At 35.5% G+C, this 18,748-nt stretch overlaps 1 protein-coding gene across 4 annotated transcripts in view; it reads right to left on the reverse strand.

Moving 5' to 3' along the window:
- Positions 1-445: 445 nt before the first annotated feature.
- Positions 446-18,748, reverse strand: part of XRN1 (5'-3' exoribonuclease 1) — a 38,122-nt gene continuing 19,819 nt past the window's right edge. Inside the window, exons 25-43 of one of the 4 annotated variants that reach the window (XM_015276962.4) lie at positions 17,933-18,079; positions 17,490-17,579; positions 16,399-16,534; positions 15,667-15,723; positions 14,914-15,046; positions 14,306-14,375; positions 13,135-13,360; positions 12,382-12,480; positions 11,615-11,710; positions 11,266-11,380; positions 10,622-10,686; positions 10,150-10,254; positions 9,642-9,767; positions 9,148-9,304; positions 8,707-8,888; positions 8,376-8,489; positions 8,177-8,288; positions 6,864-7,024; positions 446-6,669 (exon numbers count right to left, since the gene is read on the reverse strand). In XM_015276962.4, coding sequence (XP_015132448.2) covers positions 6,379-6,669; positions 6,864-7,024; positions 8,177-8,288; positions 8,376-8,489; positions 8,707-8,888; positions 9,148-9,304; positions 9,642-9,767; positions 10,150-10,254; positions 10,622-10,686; positions 11,266-11,380; positions 11,615-11,710; positions 12,382-12,480; positions 13,135-13,360; positions 14,306-14,375; positions 14,914-15,046; positions 15,667-15,723; positions 16,399-16,534; positions 17,490-17,579; positions 17,933-18,079 — 2,482 coding nt within the window. In that variant the 3' untranslated portion in view covers positions 446-6,378. Of the gene's footprint in view, positions 6,670-6,863; positions 7,025-8,176; positions 8,289-8,375; positions 8,490-8,706; positions 8,889-9,147; positions 9,305-9,641; positions 9,768-10,149; positions 10,255-10,621; positions 10,687-11,265; positions 11,381-11,614; positions 11,711-12,381; positions 12,484-13,134; positions 13,361-14,305; positions 14,376-14,913; positions 15,047-15,666; positions 15,724-16,398; positions 16,535-17,489; positions 17,580-17,932; positions 18,080-18,748 lie in introns of all 4 variants that reach the window. The other 3 variants (XM_015276961.4, XM_040706067.2, XM_422596.8) reach the window with 3 other exon arrangements.

The raw sequence follows: 18,748 nt of genomic DNA on the forward strand, positions 1-18,748 counted from the left end.
CTGTCAACAAGGGCCCCCCAGACGGTTTTCCAGTTATCCAAGTCACGATAGGCCATGAGAGCTGGGAGTGCTGCCGATCCAGCAGGAATGACTAGAAACACCCCCAGGCTTCAAGAATGAATCAAACTTGGCACTGGCACCACCAACAGAACTTCAGCAACCAGAACCAAGGACAGCAAGACCCAAAGCCTGTAACTCCTGCTTTTTCCATTTTTTTTCCTTGAAGTTCCATTCCTTTCCTTACCTGTATTTTGTCTCAAACTCTGTACCCCTTGCTTTAGCTCTAGCATTTTAAGAAGTTTTAACGTTATGAATTTACCTCAGCGTCTTCAGTCGGTTTGCTTTTAAGAATTTCTCTATTTTGCTATTGGTTGTATATCCCACACAGATGATCCTGCAAAGCCTCTCCTGGAAAATCAACAGATGACCCAAAGTGAAAGCCATGAACTTTTGGCAAATTTTACTTCAATAATTTACCAGACGATGGTTCTTGGTAGTTCCTCCTGTCCTCCTGCCAGAATTTACCACTCTTCTTGAAGTCAAGAGACACCACCACATCAGCTAACCTAGCATTTGAGCTTCGCAAGTGAGTTTAGGCAGTGATGGGATGTTTCTTAAGCAGGTCCACTCTTGCTAAGTAATCCTGCCCTCACACCACCAACTGTTGTACCAACACAGCTGTTCCTGTGGCTCCTCAGCGAGCTGATCGAGCTGAAAAATAACATGAGGGAAAATTTCAATCAGATGAATTTCTTGATATGATTCATAATGCATCAATACAAAGAGTTTGGCACAGTCAAGTGGGAACAAGTCACATGAAGCTGGTACAGCCAGCATTTTCACTACAGAACTCATAAGGCATAAGGCATCATAACTGCCCACATACATAAAGGTTTGCAATAAAGTGCCTGGGACACAAGCAATCCTTCCTTTCCGTAAGCTCTCCACCATAAGAAACCTTTGACAGAGACTAAGGTAGATCTTAGGACAAAGTTTTAATTCACTCATGTCTTAAAATAATTTATTTAGCAAAGCAAGTGAAATGAGAAGTGGTATACTTGCTAACATTCCTTTATTTGCCCATGCTTTTAAACCTATGCAAGTAATGTCCATGTTTGGGCACGTGCTACATGTATATACAAGACAATGTCTGTCATCCTCTGCATGTCTATTAAAAGACTACAAACAGCTTTGAAAAACAAAGGAAATGATGTTGTGTGTATGCACCGTTTCTATTTCTGTATCTATGAGTAATGAACATGGAAAGTCCAGGGCTGAACAGCTGTTTAAAAGAACAATGATTTCAAAGTTTGGAAATGCGAAGGAAAGACTAAAAAGAAAGAGGGAAATGACCATCAGTGAAGCTTAAGGACAAGAGAATGGGTATGCTGGAGGCTAGAGGGATGAAGACGTCCTTAGGTATTGCTTCAGTATGACCATGCCACTTTAAAGCAAACAAATAAATAAATAAAGCAGGAGGAAGCTAAAAAAAAAAAAAAAAAAAGAAAAAAACAAAACCCACAAAAATCTGGAACTATCTCAGTATAGGTTCAGCAAACACAGAAGTTCCAGTAGTTCTCCATTTGCCCTCACTTGCACTGGAATCACAGTTGTTCTTCACCCTGTAACCCCAAAGTTTTTGACTGAATTTTATTGCCACTACTGGCACAGGTATTAATTACATGCTGGCTTTGGATTGCCAGCCCTGGTCTTTCTGATACAAAAAAACAGAGGACTAAGGGTCATTAACAACTTTCATAAAGCAATGCTGATGCATTAATGATCACTGATCAAATATTATCAGAAAAAAATAATTAGTTTTAATGAAAAATGCTTTCTTTGTCCTTAAAAATGATAGGTTTACTGTTTACACTTGACCTGCGGACTACCTCTGTTCTTTTTCATTTGTATTATCCTTCAAAGCAGAAATAAAACAGGACATTTTGTAATCACAGATAAGTACGTAAATATCAGCAGTAATAAGGAACCTCTGTTGGAACAATGGATTTTTTTGTTAATAATCAACAGCTACTTACCTCTTGATATCTGATTCCTCCAAATACGTAGTGGTTACAGTCTCAATATTCATGGATCCTCATGCACCTAAATTTGGATTCTTTGGGCCAAAATGTGTACTCAACCTGCCTCTGTGCCCGTGATGTCACTGTGTCTCTTCTCCAGAGACAGAAAGAGAAGAACATAACTTTCTCCATAGTAAGGAAGGCCAATTATGGAACATCTATGCAGATCACTTCTCAAAAGAGGGGAGGGAAGAGACCCCCCCTTACTGGAAGTAACCAGTCCTAGATTTGAGTTTCTTCACTCTTAGGCATCATCTGCACAGTAATTCAAATGAACTAAACTAAATTGAACAAGAGTAACTTAATTTTTGAACAGGAATGGCTATGCAAGATTTATTATGCACAAACCAACATGTTTTAAAGTTATCCCTTTACTTAAGTTCATTTTCTTTAGTGCTGTGTATTGAGACAGGACAAGGCAGAAACTGCCATATAGGACACCTGAAGTACCTACAGTCCATTGACTAATCTGCAGACAGGCTAAGAAATGGAAGATCATATCCTGGCATCTTCATGTTGAATAATGTGACCTGAATGTACCAAGACTTGACTGCAGTTCTGCACAGAATATAGTTACACTAAATTAAATAGCTGGTCATGTTATGAGTATGCTCCAATCTTTATACCAGTCATTTTAATCATGCTAATTCACATAATCACCCGTAAAAAGGAAAATATCAGATTTCTGCAAAAGACAGATCCTAACAAAGTTTGTATGTCCCAACCAAAGGTACTAAAAATTAATAAGCACGGCTACAGACTACAGTGTTCATTATGCATTACAAGGGAACAAGTTTGAACATACTCTTAGAGAAAAAAATGACATTCAGCATATTTTATATACATTCTATACAAAGTCAGATTTATTTACCCTCTAAAATAATATCTCATGACTTAATTTGGCAGTTCTGAGTTTCAGAAATCTGCTATTATTATGGGCGAGGAAATCTAATTATGAAACATACTTCGCAATTTCTTTCTTGACAAATATAATCACATGACATTATTTTAGTGCAGTTCACCAATATGCTTCATTTCGAAGCCTTGTTACAAACAAGGTACCTAAACTTACTCTGCTCTACCAGAAATATCAGCATAGTATTTTGTTCCAGGTACAGAAAAAGGCAGAGTTCAGTTATCAAGTACTTCCAGGTATCCATGGCTTCTCCTGTTCTTCAGCTGACAGCTACTTTTGCACCTTGACAAGAATTAGTAGGACTGAACTTGCTGCAAAGCATTCATTAGATTTTTTTTTTAATATAATCTAACAAGGCACAGATGCCAAAGAAATTTCAGAAGATCACCATCTAGTTAAATGCTTTTGATTTCAAACCAACAGCCGTTTAAACACGATTCCAATCTTTAAGTGAATGACAGAACAGGTCTTCATGAGATTGAATTTGTATCGTAAAATTTCCATTCGGAGCATACAGAAGTTCCCACATAGTATTTGAAAATAAAACAGTGAAAATATGGTTTTTTGGTTTCAATATTTAATCCAAACAGACACAGACACAATTTATAAAATTATTCTATTGCATTAAAGTTTTTTATAGCATTTGACTCTTATTAATGGTTTTCCTTCAGTGTATCATATATTCATATTTTAAAATATCTTTGCACAGCCTTTTGTGCAAGTACATGCTAAAAATCTGCAAATGCACACTAACACTAAACAGCACAAAAAATACATTCTGTATCCATTCATATGCAAATTTAAAACATTTCACTTGGCAGATAAACAATGAAAAGTTATCTTAAAAAAATCAGAAACTACAAAAATGCGCACATAAAAGTCTTCCCTTTTTGATTTTTAGTAAAATACTGCTCTGTATAAGATCTAATGAAAAATTCCAGTGCTTACAAAATACTTTATATCTATGAGAAAAACAAAGGTTGAAATTTATACCTGTATGAATTAAACAATCACCTCATTAAAATATGAAACTGAAGTCACTGGGAGATGGCGTAGGTCAATGCAGATGTCACACGTACCAGGACATGTAAAACTGTAATTAACTGGGCACCAGGCAGTATCACAGAATATAAATATATATACTAAAACCCAGAGTCTAATACGATATGCGGCAGCTACAGAATTAAGTGTTTGACCAGCTACATAGATTAAATATAGCAATGTTTTCAGTGGAGAGGGGTGAAGTCTAGAAATGAGAAGTGATTAATAATAAAAACTGCTGTGTTTACTGGTGATAGCAGTATAGCGTCCTTAATACATATTTTTTAAACTGCATCAATTGGCTATCCAGATAAAAAATTGGGTAATTTTATGGAAATACAGAATTTCAGCTGAAATGACAAAATTCTGACCAATCACATCTGTTTAAGTCTTTCGCGATGACACCTGTGGTAAAGTTTAAAGGAGACTACAATCTGGGAGATCAGGTGATGCAAGAATCTAAGGCAGTTTAATCTCTATCACAGAGATTTCAAAAAAGACCTTGTCTCTGATGATCAGGTAATGCATATAGGACACGGGAGACTGATATCTTTGTCTCACAGAATTTCATACAAACAGTTTTGAAATATTGGCATGAAAACATCCTGTGAGTATCACACTGCAAATGACAATAAATCACCAACATGTGTCACTTTCCCTTCATGGAATGTGGCTTTATAAGTTTTTGAAACTAAGTGAATATAAAGAAAACAACAAAAATCAATGTATTTTTAAGACTGAATGTAGACTATTCTACACGGTTTGTGATACTAAAACAAAACATTTCTACCTCTCTTAGACTTTTAATAGGATTTAATGCTATTATTTTGGAGAAAGTAGTATCAAGAAAAATCACAAAAAAAGACAATGATGCGAAACTTGATTCTAATAGCGTTGAAAAGCAAGTCTACAGACCTGCAGATCCACCACGAAAACTGCTTGGGAGACAACAAAATAAATCACTAAAGGGTAATTTATTTCTCAGCTTTCTATTTTCAGAGGAAAAATATTTTTTTCTTGAATAATTAGAATAAAGAAGAAAAAAAGAAATTTAATCAATGCCAATGAATAGCACCAACCAAGGCTTCAAATTCTTAGACTGAAGAGTTATCATTAATATGAGTAAGATCAGTGCATGTGGGCAAAAAAAATCAACAGGTAGATACCTTTAAGCCTTCTCTTTCTGTACATGAGCTAAGTATGATGTAATTACTTCCTACAACATAGCTCCCTCCAAAAATACAAGTCAACTTTGTATAAATATTCTTATTGAACTAACAGTAATAGCTTATAATAACGTAACGACAACTTTGCTACACAGAACTTCTATCACAAACCCCAAAATAAATACTAAAAGTCACCTAGCCATAAAAGTAACATACTGTAGAGAAAGTTTCAGGGCACACGCTACTGGAGGGAAAAGTGGACTCAGTAAGCATAATTTTGACAGCCATACTACACAGACAGACATCTTTAAACTTGATTTTATGATGTAGAAAATTCCAGGATATCACTGGCATTTTAGGGGACTATGCAAACCGTAGTGGATATCCATGTTGCTTTATCACCAGAAAACAAAGAAATTTAATGCTTCTAGCTTTAAAACAAACAAACGAAAACAAAAACTTTACCAAAGAGGTCTCTACTTCGTAAATGTATTTTTATTCAATGCATCCTATAAATTGATCTCTTAGAATGGATTCTCCATCAGCAAGCACATCTTGCCACTCTGTACCATCAGAGATATAGCAATACCCATTTTTGAAAGTTATAAAGTTGTTTCCTTCTGGCAAAAAATCCACTAGTTCATAATTGAAGCAAATTTGGCAGTTTTAACTGTAGTTAAGTTTTAGTTATACTGATTCATCTCAAAAGGACCTGGAAAGCCAATATAAAAACTGCATTTAAATATTTTTTTCCTTTCTGTCTTGTTTCATTATTTAAAAATAAGCTAGAACACAAAACGTCATGCTAAGCAATATTTGATGCCCAACTTATTACTGCTCCATATCCCACTCAAAAAGCACAGCAATTCTGAATTAAGGTTGCCACTGTTATTGCTGCTTACCCGGTATAGTCAGTAAGCCACTGCTCAGAAACCTAGGCACAATGAATGGCATGGTAACCTTAACTCAGCATTTCCTGCTAATTTAAGCCAAAATAATTAAGTTTTATGTCATTTTCAATTTTTATAACAATCTGAAATTCATAGCGAATAAAATGTATTTCATTCTATATTATACTTAAAGTGGCTGGTCTTTTTAGTAGAGCTTTCTGATTTTTTTAAAGGATATAACATTGGGGGAAGAGTTAAAAATAAAATACACCTAGCTACCATATTTATTCTGCAGATTTTGGTGTGCCAAAATTGACAGCCAACTTTCTTGGCTTTCGCTTGCTGGAAGTATTTGGTGCTGATTTGTTACGAGGAACGCTTGGAGTAGCCGCATTGTCTTGAAATGAAACAGTAGACTGAGCAGCTTGAGGAGATTTTAAAGGAGCTGAAGAACTATCTTGCTGAATGTGGTCAGAAGACACTGGCTGTTCATTCTTTAGTGGTGCAGCTTGAGGGGAACTCTGAAACTCCTTGAACTCAAAGTTTTTCTTGCTAGCAGCCCTTTTTTTAGTTACCTTTAAATTAAATAAATATTATTTAAAAGGATGCATTCTTAAAAGAATTGCAAATATTCCACGATTAGAAAACATGCACACACATTTAACATAATTTTCTAACGCTAATCAGTTCTCCGCAGTAGAGGTGTCGTATTCATCATGTAGGTAAGTTTTACAAAAGTAGAATATTAAGACAAACCTGCCAAACTTACCTGTAGAGGTATGAACTGGTTGTGAGAACCAACTGGTATAGTTCCTGCAAGAGACACATTTCCTGGATAGGAACCAGGATAATAGTGTTTGCCATGAATAGGCACTGGCGTTCCCCAGGACACTGGACCAAACATGTGAGATGATGGAGGCATTATATTAGCTGTGAAAATGAGTATCTTTTAGCATGCTTTTCTCATAAAGAGCATATCAACTCCCCAAAACCCAAAGTATCCTAATGACATTTGTATACACGTTCTCTCTCCAATAATGCCTTATTTTCTTCATACTTGAAAATTGGTAGCTATTGATTTTTCAACAACAGTAGAACAACTACCAAAGAGTTCTGCCTCTAGAGTACATCTAGGTAACAGCTGCTACATCTGTATTTCAGAGTGCACATAAATTTGTGCAGATTTTCACATCTTTAGCCAAGTGAACTATACTAGTCAGGGGAAGTTAAGATTGGCTATGAGGGAAATGTTATTCTCCAAGAGGGTTGCTAGGCACTGGAGCACGCTCTCCAGGGAAGGGGTCAGAGGCACTGAGCCTGAAGTAGTTCAAAGAAGCATTTAGACAGTGCTCTTCGGCATAGGGTTTAATTTTTAGATGGTCCTGTGCAAAGTCAGGATCAATTAACCTTTTGGGTTCCTTCCAACTACGGATATTCTATGACTCTACCCTCAGGGAATGAAAGATGTAGCAGTTGCTGTGTGGGTTACTAGGCTACTACAGTTGTGCTGACTAATTTTACAAGTAGTGAGGATGAGTTTTACTCTGATACAAAATAGTGGAGACAGAAATGCCACCAGGATTTGTAACACTTGTTATTTAGCAGGATAATGTTTTGCATTATACAACAGGATTGTGATGCAGCACTTCGGTGAAAGTTTTTTCTGAACAAGTAAAATTACTAATGCCTGGAAAACCAAGCCTGAAAACCAATAAATCCATATAATTAAAAAAAAAAAAAAAAAAAAAAAAGGGATATCTTCTGAATTTTGAACTGGTAGTATCAGATTTGAATCGATTACTATTTTTTTGAAGGAAAACACCACCTACTAACATAATGGAGAACTACATTATTAAGGAAAAGAAAGAAGAAACAACTGAGAGATGCATGATTCTCTGAACTGATTTGCATATTGATGAGAAGACATTCATGCACTGTTCTCAAAGCAGCTCAAATGTAAAACTACATTACAAGATGATCAAAAACAGGGCTTTCTGAAAGGCACCTGTTCTCATATAAAGAACTATTACAACTACAGGCAATCATGACAATATCTGAAACGTGTACTAGTCAAATGCTTACCAGGGGGCTGTGAAAAGACTGGAGGAAGAGATCCAGGTGGCACAGGAACTCCTAGTGGCTGATAATTTGGAAACACCGGTGGAGGAAAAGGCAAGTTAACTCCTACAGAGCTCTTTGAAAAAAATAAGCAAATGATGGATTACAAACAGACCCAATACAACAGAGACAAACATTTTAGAAGATTCTTTGCTGTCCTCACCAAACGCTGTAAAGCAGAAAGTGCAGCTTTCTCCTTTGCTTCAGCTTCAGAATGACACTGTGGTCCATGAACCAACAATCCATTGGATAATTTTATGTGACAAACGGTCATAGTCTAGAAAAATGAGACAAGCTTTTTCAGGGCATTTGTACTGCAGACAAACAAACAGTAAGATGGAAACAGGGGCTTTATTGTTTGCTTTGAAAAAAATGGGAACAAAAGGAGCTAAGCTTCATTTTTTACATAGATTTCAGTACTTGGTCCAGATGTTTAATAAAGGACAATGGAAACTAAGCTGAGAACTTCAACTTTTGCAGAAAACAAGTTTTACCTGTGGTGTTTTTATGAAAGAGAAATCAGGTTGTGACATTCCAACAAGAGAACAAATACGAGAAAGTTCAGAAACAGGAGTAGACAACGTAGGCTGTGGACCAACAAAAGGGTGACCTCCAGTTCCCAATGCTGGTGTACTCTGAGGGCCTCCAGTGCTATGAGGATTGTTCATATAAGCAGCTGATAAAAAAAAAAAAAACAACAAAACTGTATCACAAATATTTCCTGCAGTGAAAGAAGAGTAACTGTTATTAGCATTACATGAATCATATTTGTTTTTTCTGGTATTTTCACATCTGATGAACAAAACATGGGAGAGTACATATAAAGTTGTTATTAATACTGAATAAAAAAGTAGAACAGAAAAATATGGACATTTAATTATTTCATTCTGAAAATACATACTGAAGCTCTCAATTATGTTGATGTCTAAACATACCCATTTTTTTTGTTTGTCTATACTGCAATGCAGCTCCATGGCAATCCTGTCTACCAGGGGAAGCAGGAACATCGTTAACGTGGGATTTCGCTTCATTCCTTGTTTCCAGGTCAGAGCCGTCTATCTTCAAAATTTCCTTGAGCATCTGTGTTCCTTTCTGTAAAAATAAAACAAACATTTCAGGGACATGACAGCATTCAGCCTTCTTATTTCATCCTGGATATTACAATCAAGTACTACAAATTAAATATTACAATCAATATTACACCAAACCTGCCTTTTTGTTTTTCTATCAGTTGCATTTTTAACAAAGCACAGATGACAGCATCTTTACAAAAGCGTTTGTTAATTTTCTTTAAGAATAGCTAATTAGAAGCTCATCAATATGTTCAAGAAGGCTGAATGAGGTTTCATGGAGTTTCTTGTAATAAAAGCATTGATGTTAAGATAGCAGAAGCTAAATTGCCACATTGTGCTTCCTGCAGTATACAGACCATTGCAAATGATTGCGGTGATAAATGTTCTTCATTTGTAGCTCTTGCTTCCTTGGAAGAAGTCTGCACTTCATTTTCTTTGGAAATTTTCAAAGAAGCTAAAAGGCTTTCAAGTTCACTGTCCTTCTAAGAAGAAATTAAAAAAAAAAAAAAGTACATCAACTTTGTGTACTACCAGTAGATGTGAGAGGAAAGACGTATTAGTTTGAAATTAATTTTATGCTCGTTTTGGATCTCACCCCCCCCCCCCCCCCCCTCTGAGTTCAGGCAGATCAGAGCATGTCTTGTCAGAGTGGGAACAGACATCCAGAGATCGTATCAAGTTTTGCTCATGAAATGCAAGCAATCTATGAAGGGCTGATTGGAAGAATGATCAAGGTTATTGGAGTTTGTCTTTTATCTGTTACAAACAGCAATTTGAGCAAAAGTGAACAGAAATAATGGGAATAAAACTAGGGAGAAACTGATGCTGTTAAAGAATCACATAGAAATCAAGGTAACATCCTACCTTTCCACTTGTACAGGGACTATCACTTGCAGCCTTTTGAATTACAGGCACACTTTCATTTCTCTTCAGAAGTTTGACATTGTGCTTATTCACACCTGCAAAATTCTGAAATAAAACTGCAGTATTTATTATTGAATACTAATACTCCATTACTCATTATAATGCAACTGAATTAGAAATGCATCTGCAAGTAGCTTCCACAAGCTAATATTCTTAAAGGATTTCAGTAAAATGTGTTTTCCTATTACAATATAGCTGTTACAACCTGGGATGAACAGGAAAAATCATTTGTTATCATCATCGTGTTCCTAATGCTCTCATTTTCTGTCCATAAAATCTCTCTAGAGAAAAAAAATCTTCAAAATAATGTTTACGTATTAAAAGAATCAAGTAATATGTCCATAAAATGATTAATCTGATCAGAGTATAGTGAAAAGACATGAAAACATTTACTCAGCATAGAATAAATCACCTGTTTGTTTGGTATTTTATTATGGGGTTGACTTTCACCTCTTGTAAATCTGGAATCTTCTTTAACTACAAATAAAGAATGAGAATAAAAAACAGTTTTTAAGAACATTACAAAATAAAACAACAACAAAGATTCAAAAAAACCCAAATCAAAACATAACAAGCTATACTAGTACCCAGAGTTTCATTAATTTGAACGGTTGGATCATATGTCTCCAATTCATACTTTTAAGGTTATTTGGTGTATGCTCTTCTTATAGGGTTAAATACATGAAAATGAAGCACACGGTGACATTTAATTTTATATTCTACAAACATAATTGCTCGCAAGCATATTTTCAAAGCCAAAGTTTTTCTTGTTCGGCTATTTTTCTGTTTGCTTTTTGTTTTTAAGAGTTACTTATGAGGAAACTCAACATAATGACGAACAACTTGGTTTGAAGAGTTTGGGATTAAATGTGGATTAGCTGTATACACACACCAGAGACAGTATCTGACAATAACATGTATCAAATGGCACTTGTATAACTATAATGCACTATTACTTCCTGTCAGTAACTACAAAGACACTCAATAGCCATTTCAATGAAAAACAGATGAGGCAACTAAGTTCTCTCAAATGAAGTTTTTAATCACAGTACTTACATTTTTTATATGGCTCCTGTTTTCTTTGCTGACTTCTAAAGCTGCCATCATTGAAGCCTGGCTTATAGAACTGATTGCCAGATCCCAGCTTGATTTCCTGAGGTAGAACTGCACCCTAGAATTTCAAACATCAAACCTTAACAAGAAAGCTACTATCTATCATTTACATAACAGTCTCTTTTCATTGCCTCTTTCCAGCTCTCTGCGTATCCCGTGCAGCAATATTTTGGTCCACAGAACTTAGGTGCAACACTAATTAGGAAGCCTTCTGATGTAATGAAATCATGTTGGGAATTAAAAACCTTCATATTTTGAATTTAGAGATTTGTTTAGAAGTGTATACACTCACCTTCTCATGGATGTTTTGCTGAACATGGTGAGACTTCCCAGAACCCTGCAATGATTGCCATATACTGCAAAATTCATCATCTTGCTTATTCTGTGCCTGACAAAATAAGAAACGATTACCCAATAAACTCAACAGCCTTAAACTCAAATTCTGAACAGCTAGTCATATACAAAGACATTCTGGAAATGCTAAGGCTCCAGTTTAACACTGCTTAGACAGAATTTCTGATATTGACATTAGAAGAATTTGCAGGTATTTCATGTGTGATGGGCTACAATGTATTTATGCAATACATTTTCCAAAGAATCACTAATCAGTTGTGATTGTAATGAGCCTAGCGTTAGAGATTGTTTTTCTTTGCTCACTTACAATTTTCAAAGTTACTAACATAGAAAATATCACTGACTGTAATTGAATTCAGATGATAATTCAAAATGCCTTTGAAAGCACGCTCTCATACTGAAAATATGCTTGCATTTTATAAATAATGATTTACTTTTAAGGCTTCAACATGTTCAACTGCTTCATAACTTTACAGGAATGTTTACCACAAAACGAAAGCCTAAATACACAAAAAATAGCTCTTTTGAAAATCCAGAATCTGAATGAGGATTTTTTTCATTTATGCAAGAACTGGGACACGTTCTGCCCCAGCCCGCACATGGATGACAACAGCTTGGTTTTCTTATATCAGGTGTTTGTACATGATGAAAAAGGACAGATGCTGTAAACAGTGACAAAGATACTAAATGAATGGGGACACTCACTTTATTTTTCTGATTGCTACTCAGAAACGATCCTTTGTGGGGTGAGTTGGAGGTCCCCTGATTTTCAGCCCTGAGATTGTAATGCTGTCTTCCATTCAGCTGCTAAATCAAGAGAAAGGAGAAAATCTGAAGCGTGTCATTAGTCTACATTTTCTTTTGAATAGTACTCTCTCTTTTATAGATTTAAAAAATACAGTGCAATTCTTTTCTCACATCTATCAACATTTAATTACCCATTATGCTTATGTTTTTTAAAGTCACTTATTAAAAATGAAAGATTAAACTGATGAGAACCCCAATTCATCTGTCATCTTTCCTGCTTTACTTAATTTCTGAAGTAATCATAACCAAGAAACAAAATTTACAAGAAAATCACGTCTTTCTGAGCAGGGGTACAAGCTTGACCTACAGCAAACATTAAGGAACAGAGCATTAAGGAAATAACTGCATCTCTGCCAAACCAAGCTAATTGCTAAAATCAGCTGCAGTGTCAATGCTCTGATCTGAATATTTGCCTTTTGGAAATCCAGCCAAAGCTATTCAAATAAAGCAGACCAACTGTCAGAAAAGAAGTTCTGGTCTCTTTAATTATTGAATAAATTAATTTATCCAAGGTAAGAGTTATTCTACTTCTAATAGACTGACATAAAAGCAATTGTTTTTCAGTACCAATAAGGATAACAGCCATGGTTACAATTCAGCTTCTACGTATAAACTATGTATATCCATATATAAACGAAAGTGAAGTCTTACTTGAGTAGGAACAAAAAGGGAGCGAGGGGAATGGTTGAGGCCTCCCAGATGCACTTTTTGTGAGCATACAGATGACAGATCAGATGCATACGAATTGTAGTTATTCACAGCTGGCTGAGGTTTAACTATGGCCGTCAGTTTTTGATTTCCCATTTCTGACCGAACACCATGAGACAGGTTAATTAAGGCACTTGATGGCAGACGATAACCTCTGGCAGGTGAGCACCTTAAGTAGAGCAAATTTAACATTTATTTGATGTCATTTAAATGTTGACATTTCAATACATCTAATTTGACAATGCTGCTGCCTCTATACAAAAAGATTACTCAAGTTTGAGCATCCAAGGTTGAAAATCATACCCAATATTAAAATCTAGTACCTTTACACACAACTTTAAAACCCATCTGTTGTGTTCCCCTTTGGCCTCTGGCTTTCAAATACTGAATTTATACTGCACCTTTCAGTGCTGAATCTATGAACCAGAAAATAATATTCTTTTCCTGAGGTGAAAGCTAAAGCCAGTGGCAGAACAATAATCTGCAGTCAAGAACTATGTAGTCAGTTTTGTATAATTCTTGATACTAAAGATAATCTGTTCTACAGGACATGTTCTTGAAAGGAATAGGATTGTGTTACGCATGCTAAGCACAGGGAATAGGCAAGATTCTCTTCTAATTTGTCTTAAAAAATTAACTTGTCTAAATGCAAAAAACCAAAACCAAACAGTAAAATGAATACTACTGAGTAAATCACTGCACTTAGAAGTTCACCTGCTTACTTAAACACAGAAGAGTTATTGCACTCTAAACTAAAAACATTAGTGATGCCTCCACCTGAAGAACAGTTAAAGTTTTTAAATAGCAGTTAGTTTAGTGCTCAAGTACCAATTTTCAATTGTTCAGAGTCCCTTTTCCAGAGGAGCAGATGATTACCAAGTCTGTTTTTTAACTATATGTTAAATACATACTGATAATAACCTGTTCTATATGTGTTTAAAAAAAGACATTTCAATCTAGCGCTTTATTCTGCTGCTTCATGTTTGTCTTCTAAAAGTTAGTAGCTTTGAACTCTGGAAAAACAACAAAAACCAACTTAAAAGCATTTCCACTTCATAAAACCACTGCAACAAGAGGCCCACAATGAAATGGCTATGAAATCCTCTACACAAACCTTATAGTTAGGCCTCCAAGGAATTCTTCATCAAACAAAACTTCAAAGAGCACATCTGTTTCTCTACTGGCTATAAAAAATGAAATAAAATGTCATACTATGTCTGAGACAAGTAGCTGTTTAATCTAAACTACGTAATTATCAGTTATGCAGTAAATAATGAAAATATAAATCATTTAGCTTAAAGAAATCCCCGTTCTTTAAATTAGGAATTTTATCAACAATTCAGAAACGCTTCCCCCAGAGAAAGTCAAATATGGCTGCCCTTTTAGAGATACTTTTATCAGAAATGCACTGCACACAACAACTTATCAACCTGCATGACCGACTGATATTACAGGTGATTTACAGCAGTGTATCACAGTTGTCAGAAATCACCAGAAAAAAAGATGCAAGGCATTCTTTACATTCAGGCAACGAGAAATTGACATCTTCAGTATATTCAGCAAATAGTGGCTTTAAGGTGAAAAATACATGTGTTTCATAGGTGAAAAATATATGTGTTCACCACTATTAAACAAAAAAAAACCCTTTTATAAAGCCTAGTTTCACATTCCTAGCTCAACTGTTATATAGCCATAATGCTACAGTTATGAAGAAAATATTACCTCCTTTAATTCCTATAATGGTACCTCGAAGACCAACTGGTACAGAGAAGTTCTCTCTTACATTGACAACACGGTCAAACAGCCTATACTCTGCATCTCTATCTGGAACAACTCCATTCTGCTGTTCTAAAGGCTGAGAAGATTCAAAAAGGGACAATCAAAACACAATTATAACACTACCTGACACATGCTATAAAACCAACTCTGAAAACAAACAAACAAAACACAGAATCCTTTCCATCCAGACACAATGCAAACAATTTTTTTGAATTATTTACTGCAACTGTGAGTGATTTAAGACAGACAAAGGGGACCAGTTTAGACAATCTGAAACCATCAAGTGTATCATCCCTGTATGAGTAACACAGGCGAGTATCTGAGAAATAGCAGGGAAGATGAGCAGCTGATCATATATCAAGAACCAAACAAAAAGGAAAACAAGGAAGAGGAGACAAATGAAAAGTGCATTTCCTTATACAGCCCATGAGAAGTCAATGTCTGAAAGACAGAAGAAAGAGAAAAACTGAAAGTCATGTATGAGTATATGTACATGACTGAGTTTGTAGTTAGCAGAAAATTCCCTCCTTTTTAGAGACAGATTGCCACTTAGAAGCTCATTTTCTAGGAGGCTTAAGAAACTTTGTCCACAAATACTGTCCTAAAATTCTGCTTTCTGAAAGCTGAAAAGCTGAGATAAAGTAACAACGCTCTCGACAACAGTCACTTCAAACAAAAATGTTTCATGTCACTTACTCTATACAGCAAATGGGGTTTCACAGTTACTCGCACCTTCTTGTTGCTCTTTCTCTGCTAAAGGAAAGGTACAACAAAACACTTGAAGAAATAACGTAGAGTTCTTTTGTTTAAAATAAAAAGGCTTTGTGAGATCTGTACAATTAAGTTGGTTAAATCTAACTTTTAAAATAGGACTGAATGTTTTGGAAGAGCTTGCACTGTTTCATGTCAGAACTCACACCACCTTGTGTCCCCACAAGTAATTTCAAAGAAATCAGCCCGTTATTTCATCTATCTTTGCCTTTACCTTTGGCTTTAGTAACTCCCTTGGCACGTTTTTTGATCTGTGGTCCTGAGAAAATAGCTTTCTAGTTTTCCTCACTAAACGAGTTTTCACAAGAGAAAGGCAAGGGAAAAAGAGCTATTAGAGTACATGGAAACAGCATTTCAGTAGTTTAGAATGTGCACTGATGCCTGTTCCTTTCTGAAATCACCAAAAAGCAGAGTTCAGAGTACGGCCTAATGCTACAGAATCACCTCAAAAAACAGTGAGTCAATTAGGAAGATCAAGAATGAGTTCTTCTGAATTTCTGAGACAATTTACATTGCAAATTCAGATCTTACATTATGTTTTATATGCTTTTTCTTTGGAATGACAAGTAATCTTCCAGTTGCTTATTTTAATTCAAGACCTTGGAAAATAATGAGGTTTTGGTTCATCGCTGCTGACAGTGGTACTGAGCTGCATACCTTGCATTTTTCTATTTCTTCTTCAATTTTCTCAACGATAGCTGCATCCAAAATTTGCAAGTCACAAGATGAGCGAGATAAAGCAGAGACAGGGTGTGCCTTCAACCAGGCAACAATTTCTTGAACTTTCTCAGCTCTAAATAAAAGACAATGAATTTAAACCTCTCAAGTATACACACATATATACACACACATATGTACACGCACATACATATACGTACACAATAAACAATTTATGAGGCTCCCTGACTTTAATACTGAAGTATTATGGTATAGGCACAACGCTTGAATACATTCATAGAAGATCTAAAAGCGCTCTATGACTTAACAAGAGACACTAAAAAAAAGCAAGTCTAACTGAATGATGCAGTACTGTTTAAGGTTATAAGTTTTGCCTCAACAAAAAACAAACAACAATAAAAAACAACCCAGAAAGTTTTAAAAGAGTATTTAATAAATTATGTTTGCATCTAAACAACTGCGTCCAGCTGTGATTAAATGTTCTGCAGTAAGTTCTCACAGAACAGTAAAAAAAGAACTTCAGGGCATGCCTCTGAATGTAAATGGAGCACAAACCTGAAATTCTTACGATTGAAAAGTTCATGAATATGTCTTACTACCTAACAATAAAGGTTGTTTTTTTTACTGTTACTATTCTGCACCTGGAATGAAGGTTAATCCCTGTCTTCCATGATGCTGACTGAATAAATACTAAAATTTGCAACCAGATTTAAAATAAAAAATGATTTTAAACATTTAGAATAATTACTGCTTATTTTCCAAAAATGATCTCGTGGTGACTGTCACTATTGTGTGAACGATGCATACTGAAGTTAGCAATAAAAGCAAACATTTTGAAGTAGCCACAGAAAGCTGCATGTCTCATTTATTATTACTCTCGGCATAGGAGTCTGACAAATACTAGGGAGTCCACAACTGAGAAGCACAACGTTCTGATCATTTTTTCAGACCATTCACTGACAATCATGCTGCTCAAGGAATAGCACTGTTCCAGTTACTTAGCTGCCTCCATGAATTTCAGTACTGTCAGCCTTGATGCTTATTCTAGAAAAAAAGAGGAGATGGCTTACCCATTCTCATCCTCACCAGGCCAGATGTCATCTTCATAGAATATATCTTCCTGGCTATTCTTGGCTATATAACTGAACAGTTCAGGGACCCTAAACATTGAATAAAATGAGGAGAGATTTAGTTGCATGTAGGCACAGATAACCAAAAAACTTGACCAAAATAAACTTGGATGGGAATTGAAACTTCTGGATTCCAGACAAATTATTTTTTTACTTTGTTTACTTGCCAAATACAAGCTGCTGACAAAATTCCTCTATCCTCAAATACACTTCTCCTTAGAAGGAGAGACTACTGGAAGGAGAACATAGGAAGCTGACAATTTCATCAAGCAACCACAAAAAACAAACTCTTCAGTTCTTAGAAGACCTATGCCCAGAGGACAAAAATCATACGACCGTTATGCAGTTGGATAGTTTAGATCAAGTTCATGTCCAGCATCTACCTTTCTAAATACTCAGCAAGTAGTTGTTCAACTGCAGAAGAATACATCCATTCATTTCCAACTTTCTTAGTATAGCCAGGAACTTCTTCATTTTTCTTATTGAACTTAAGGTTTAGCCCCACATTTGCTTTGTGATCTCCATGAGGACTGGAAAGAAGAAGAAGTTAATTAGCTTGCAATAACATGTGCATAGGCACACATACACACACATTGTCTTAAATCACAGAAAAGCAATGTTCATTGCATTGTTTACTTGTCAGCACTGCAACAACTGTAAATAACACAGGACTTCAGCTGTGCTGCAGTAAGTATTTACATGCATGCCCAAACCTTAAGGTAAAGGAATATTTTATCATTTGCTCAGTAGATTGATTGTTTATGACCATGATGTAGAAGGATATCCCTGAACAATTAGGGGAACAAACCTATATATTTTATCATAAGAAGATGCTCACATACCATCTTCAGCTGTACCTGGAAACCATAGTTCCTAAGAAATCACTAGAACTATAGTGATTTCTTTCATTACATATTTTAAGCAGCTTTTGTCTTAATTAGCACAATTTTTAATGTAATTAAGTACCATTATTTTTCGTACATACTAGCAGAAATGCTAAGTACAATGAAGTTAGATCCCAACTAACCTTTTTATTCTCAGTGCAGCAAAGAGAACATGCGTCATTTATCCTACATGGAAGGATTTGTATCATATCAAAACTCACTTTAACAGTTGTTTGATAAGGTTTTGAAAATAGTGTCTTGGTGGCTCCTTTCACAGAACAGATATAAAAAAGGACTTTGAGCAGACTTAAGTTC

The sequence above is a fragment of the Gallus gallus genome, chromosome 9 (assembly GCF_016699485.2).
Source record: "Gallus gallus isolate bGalGal1 chromosome 9, bGalGal1.mat.broiler.GRCg7b, whole genome shotgun sequence".
In the NCBI taxonomy this organism is placed as follows: Eukaryota; Metazoa; Chordata; class Aves; order Galliformes; family Phasianidae; genus Gallus; species Gallus gallus.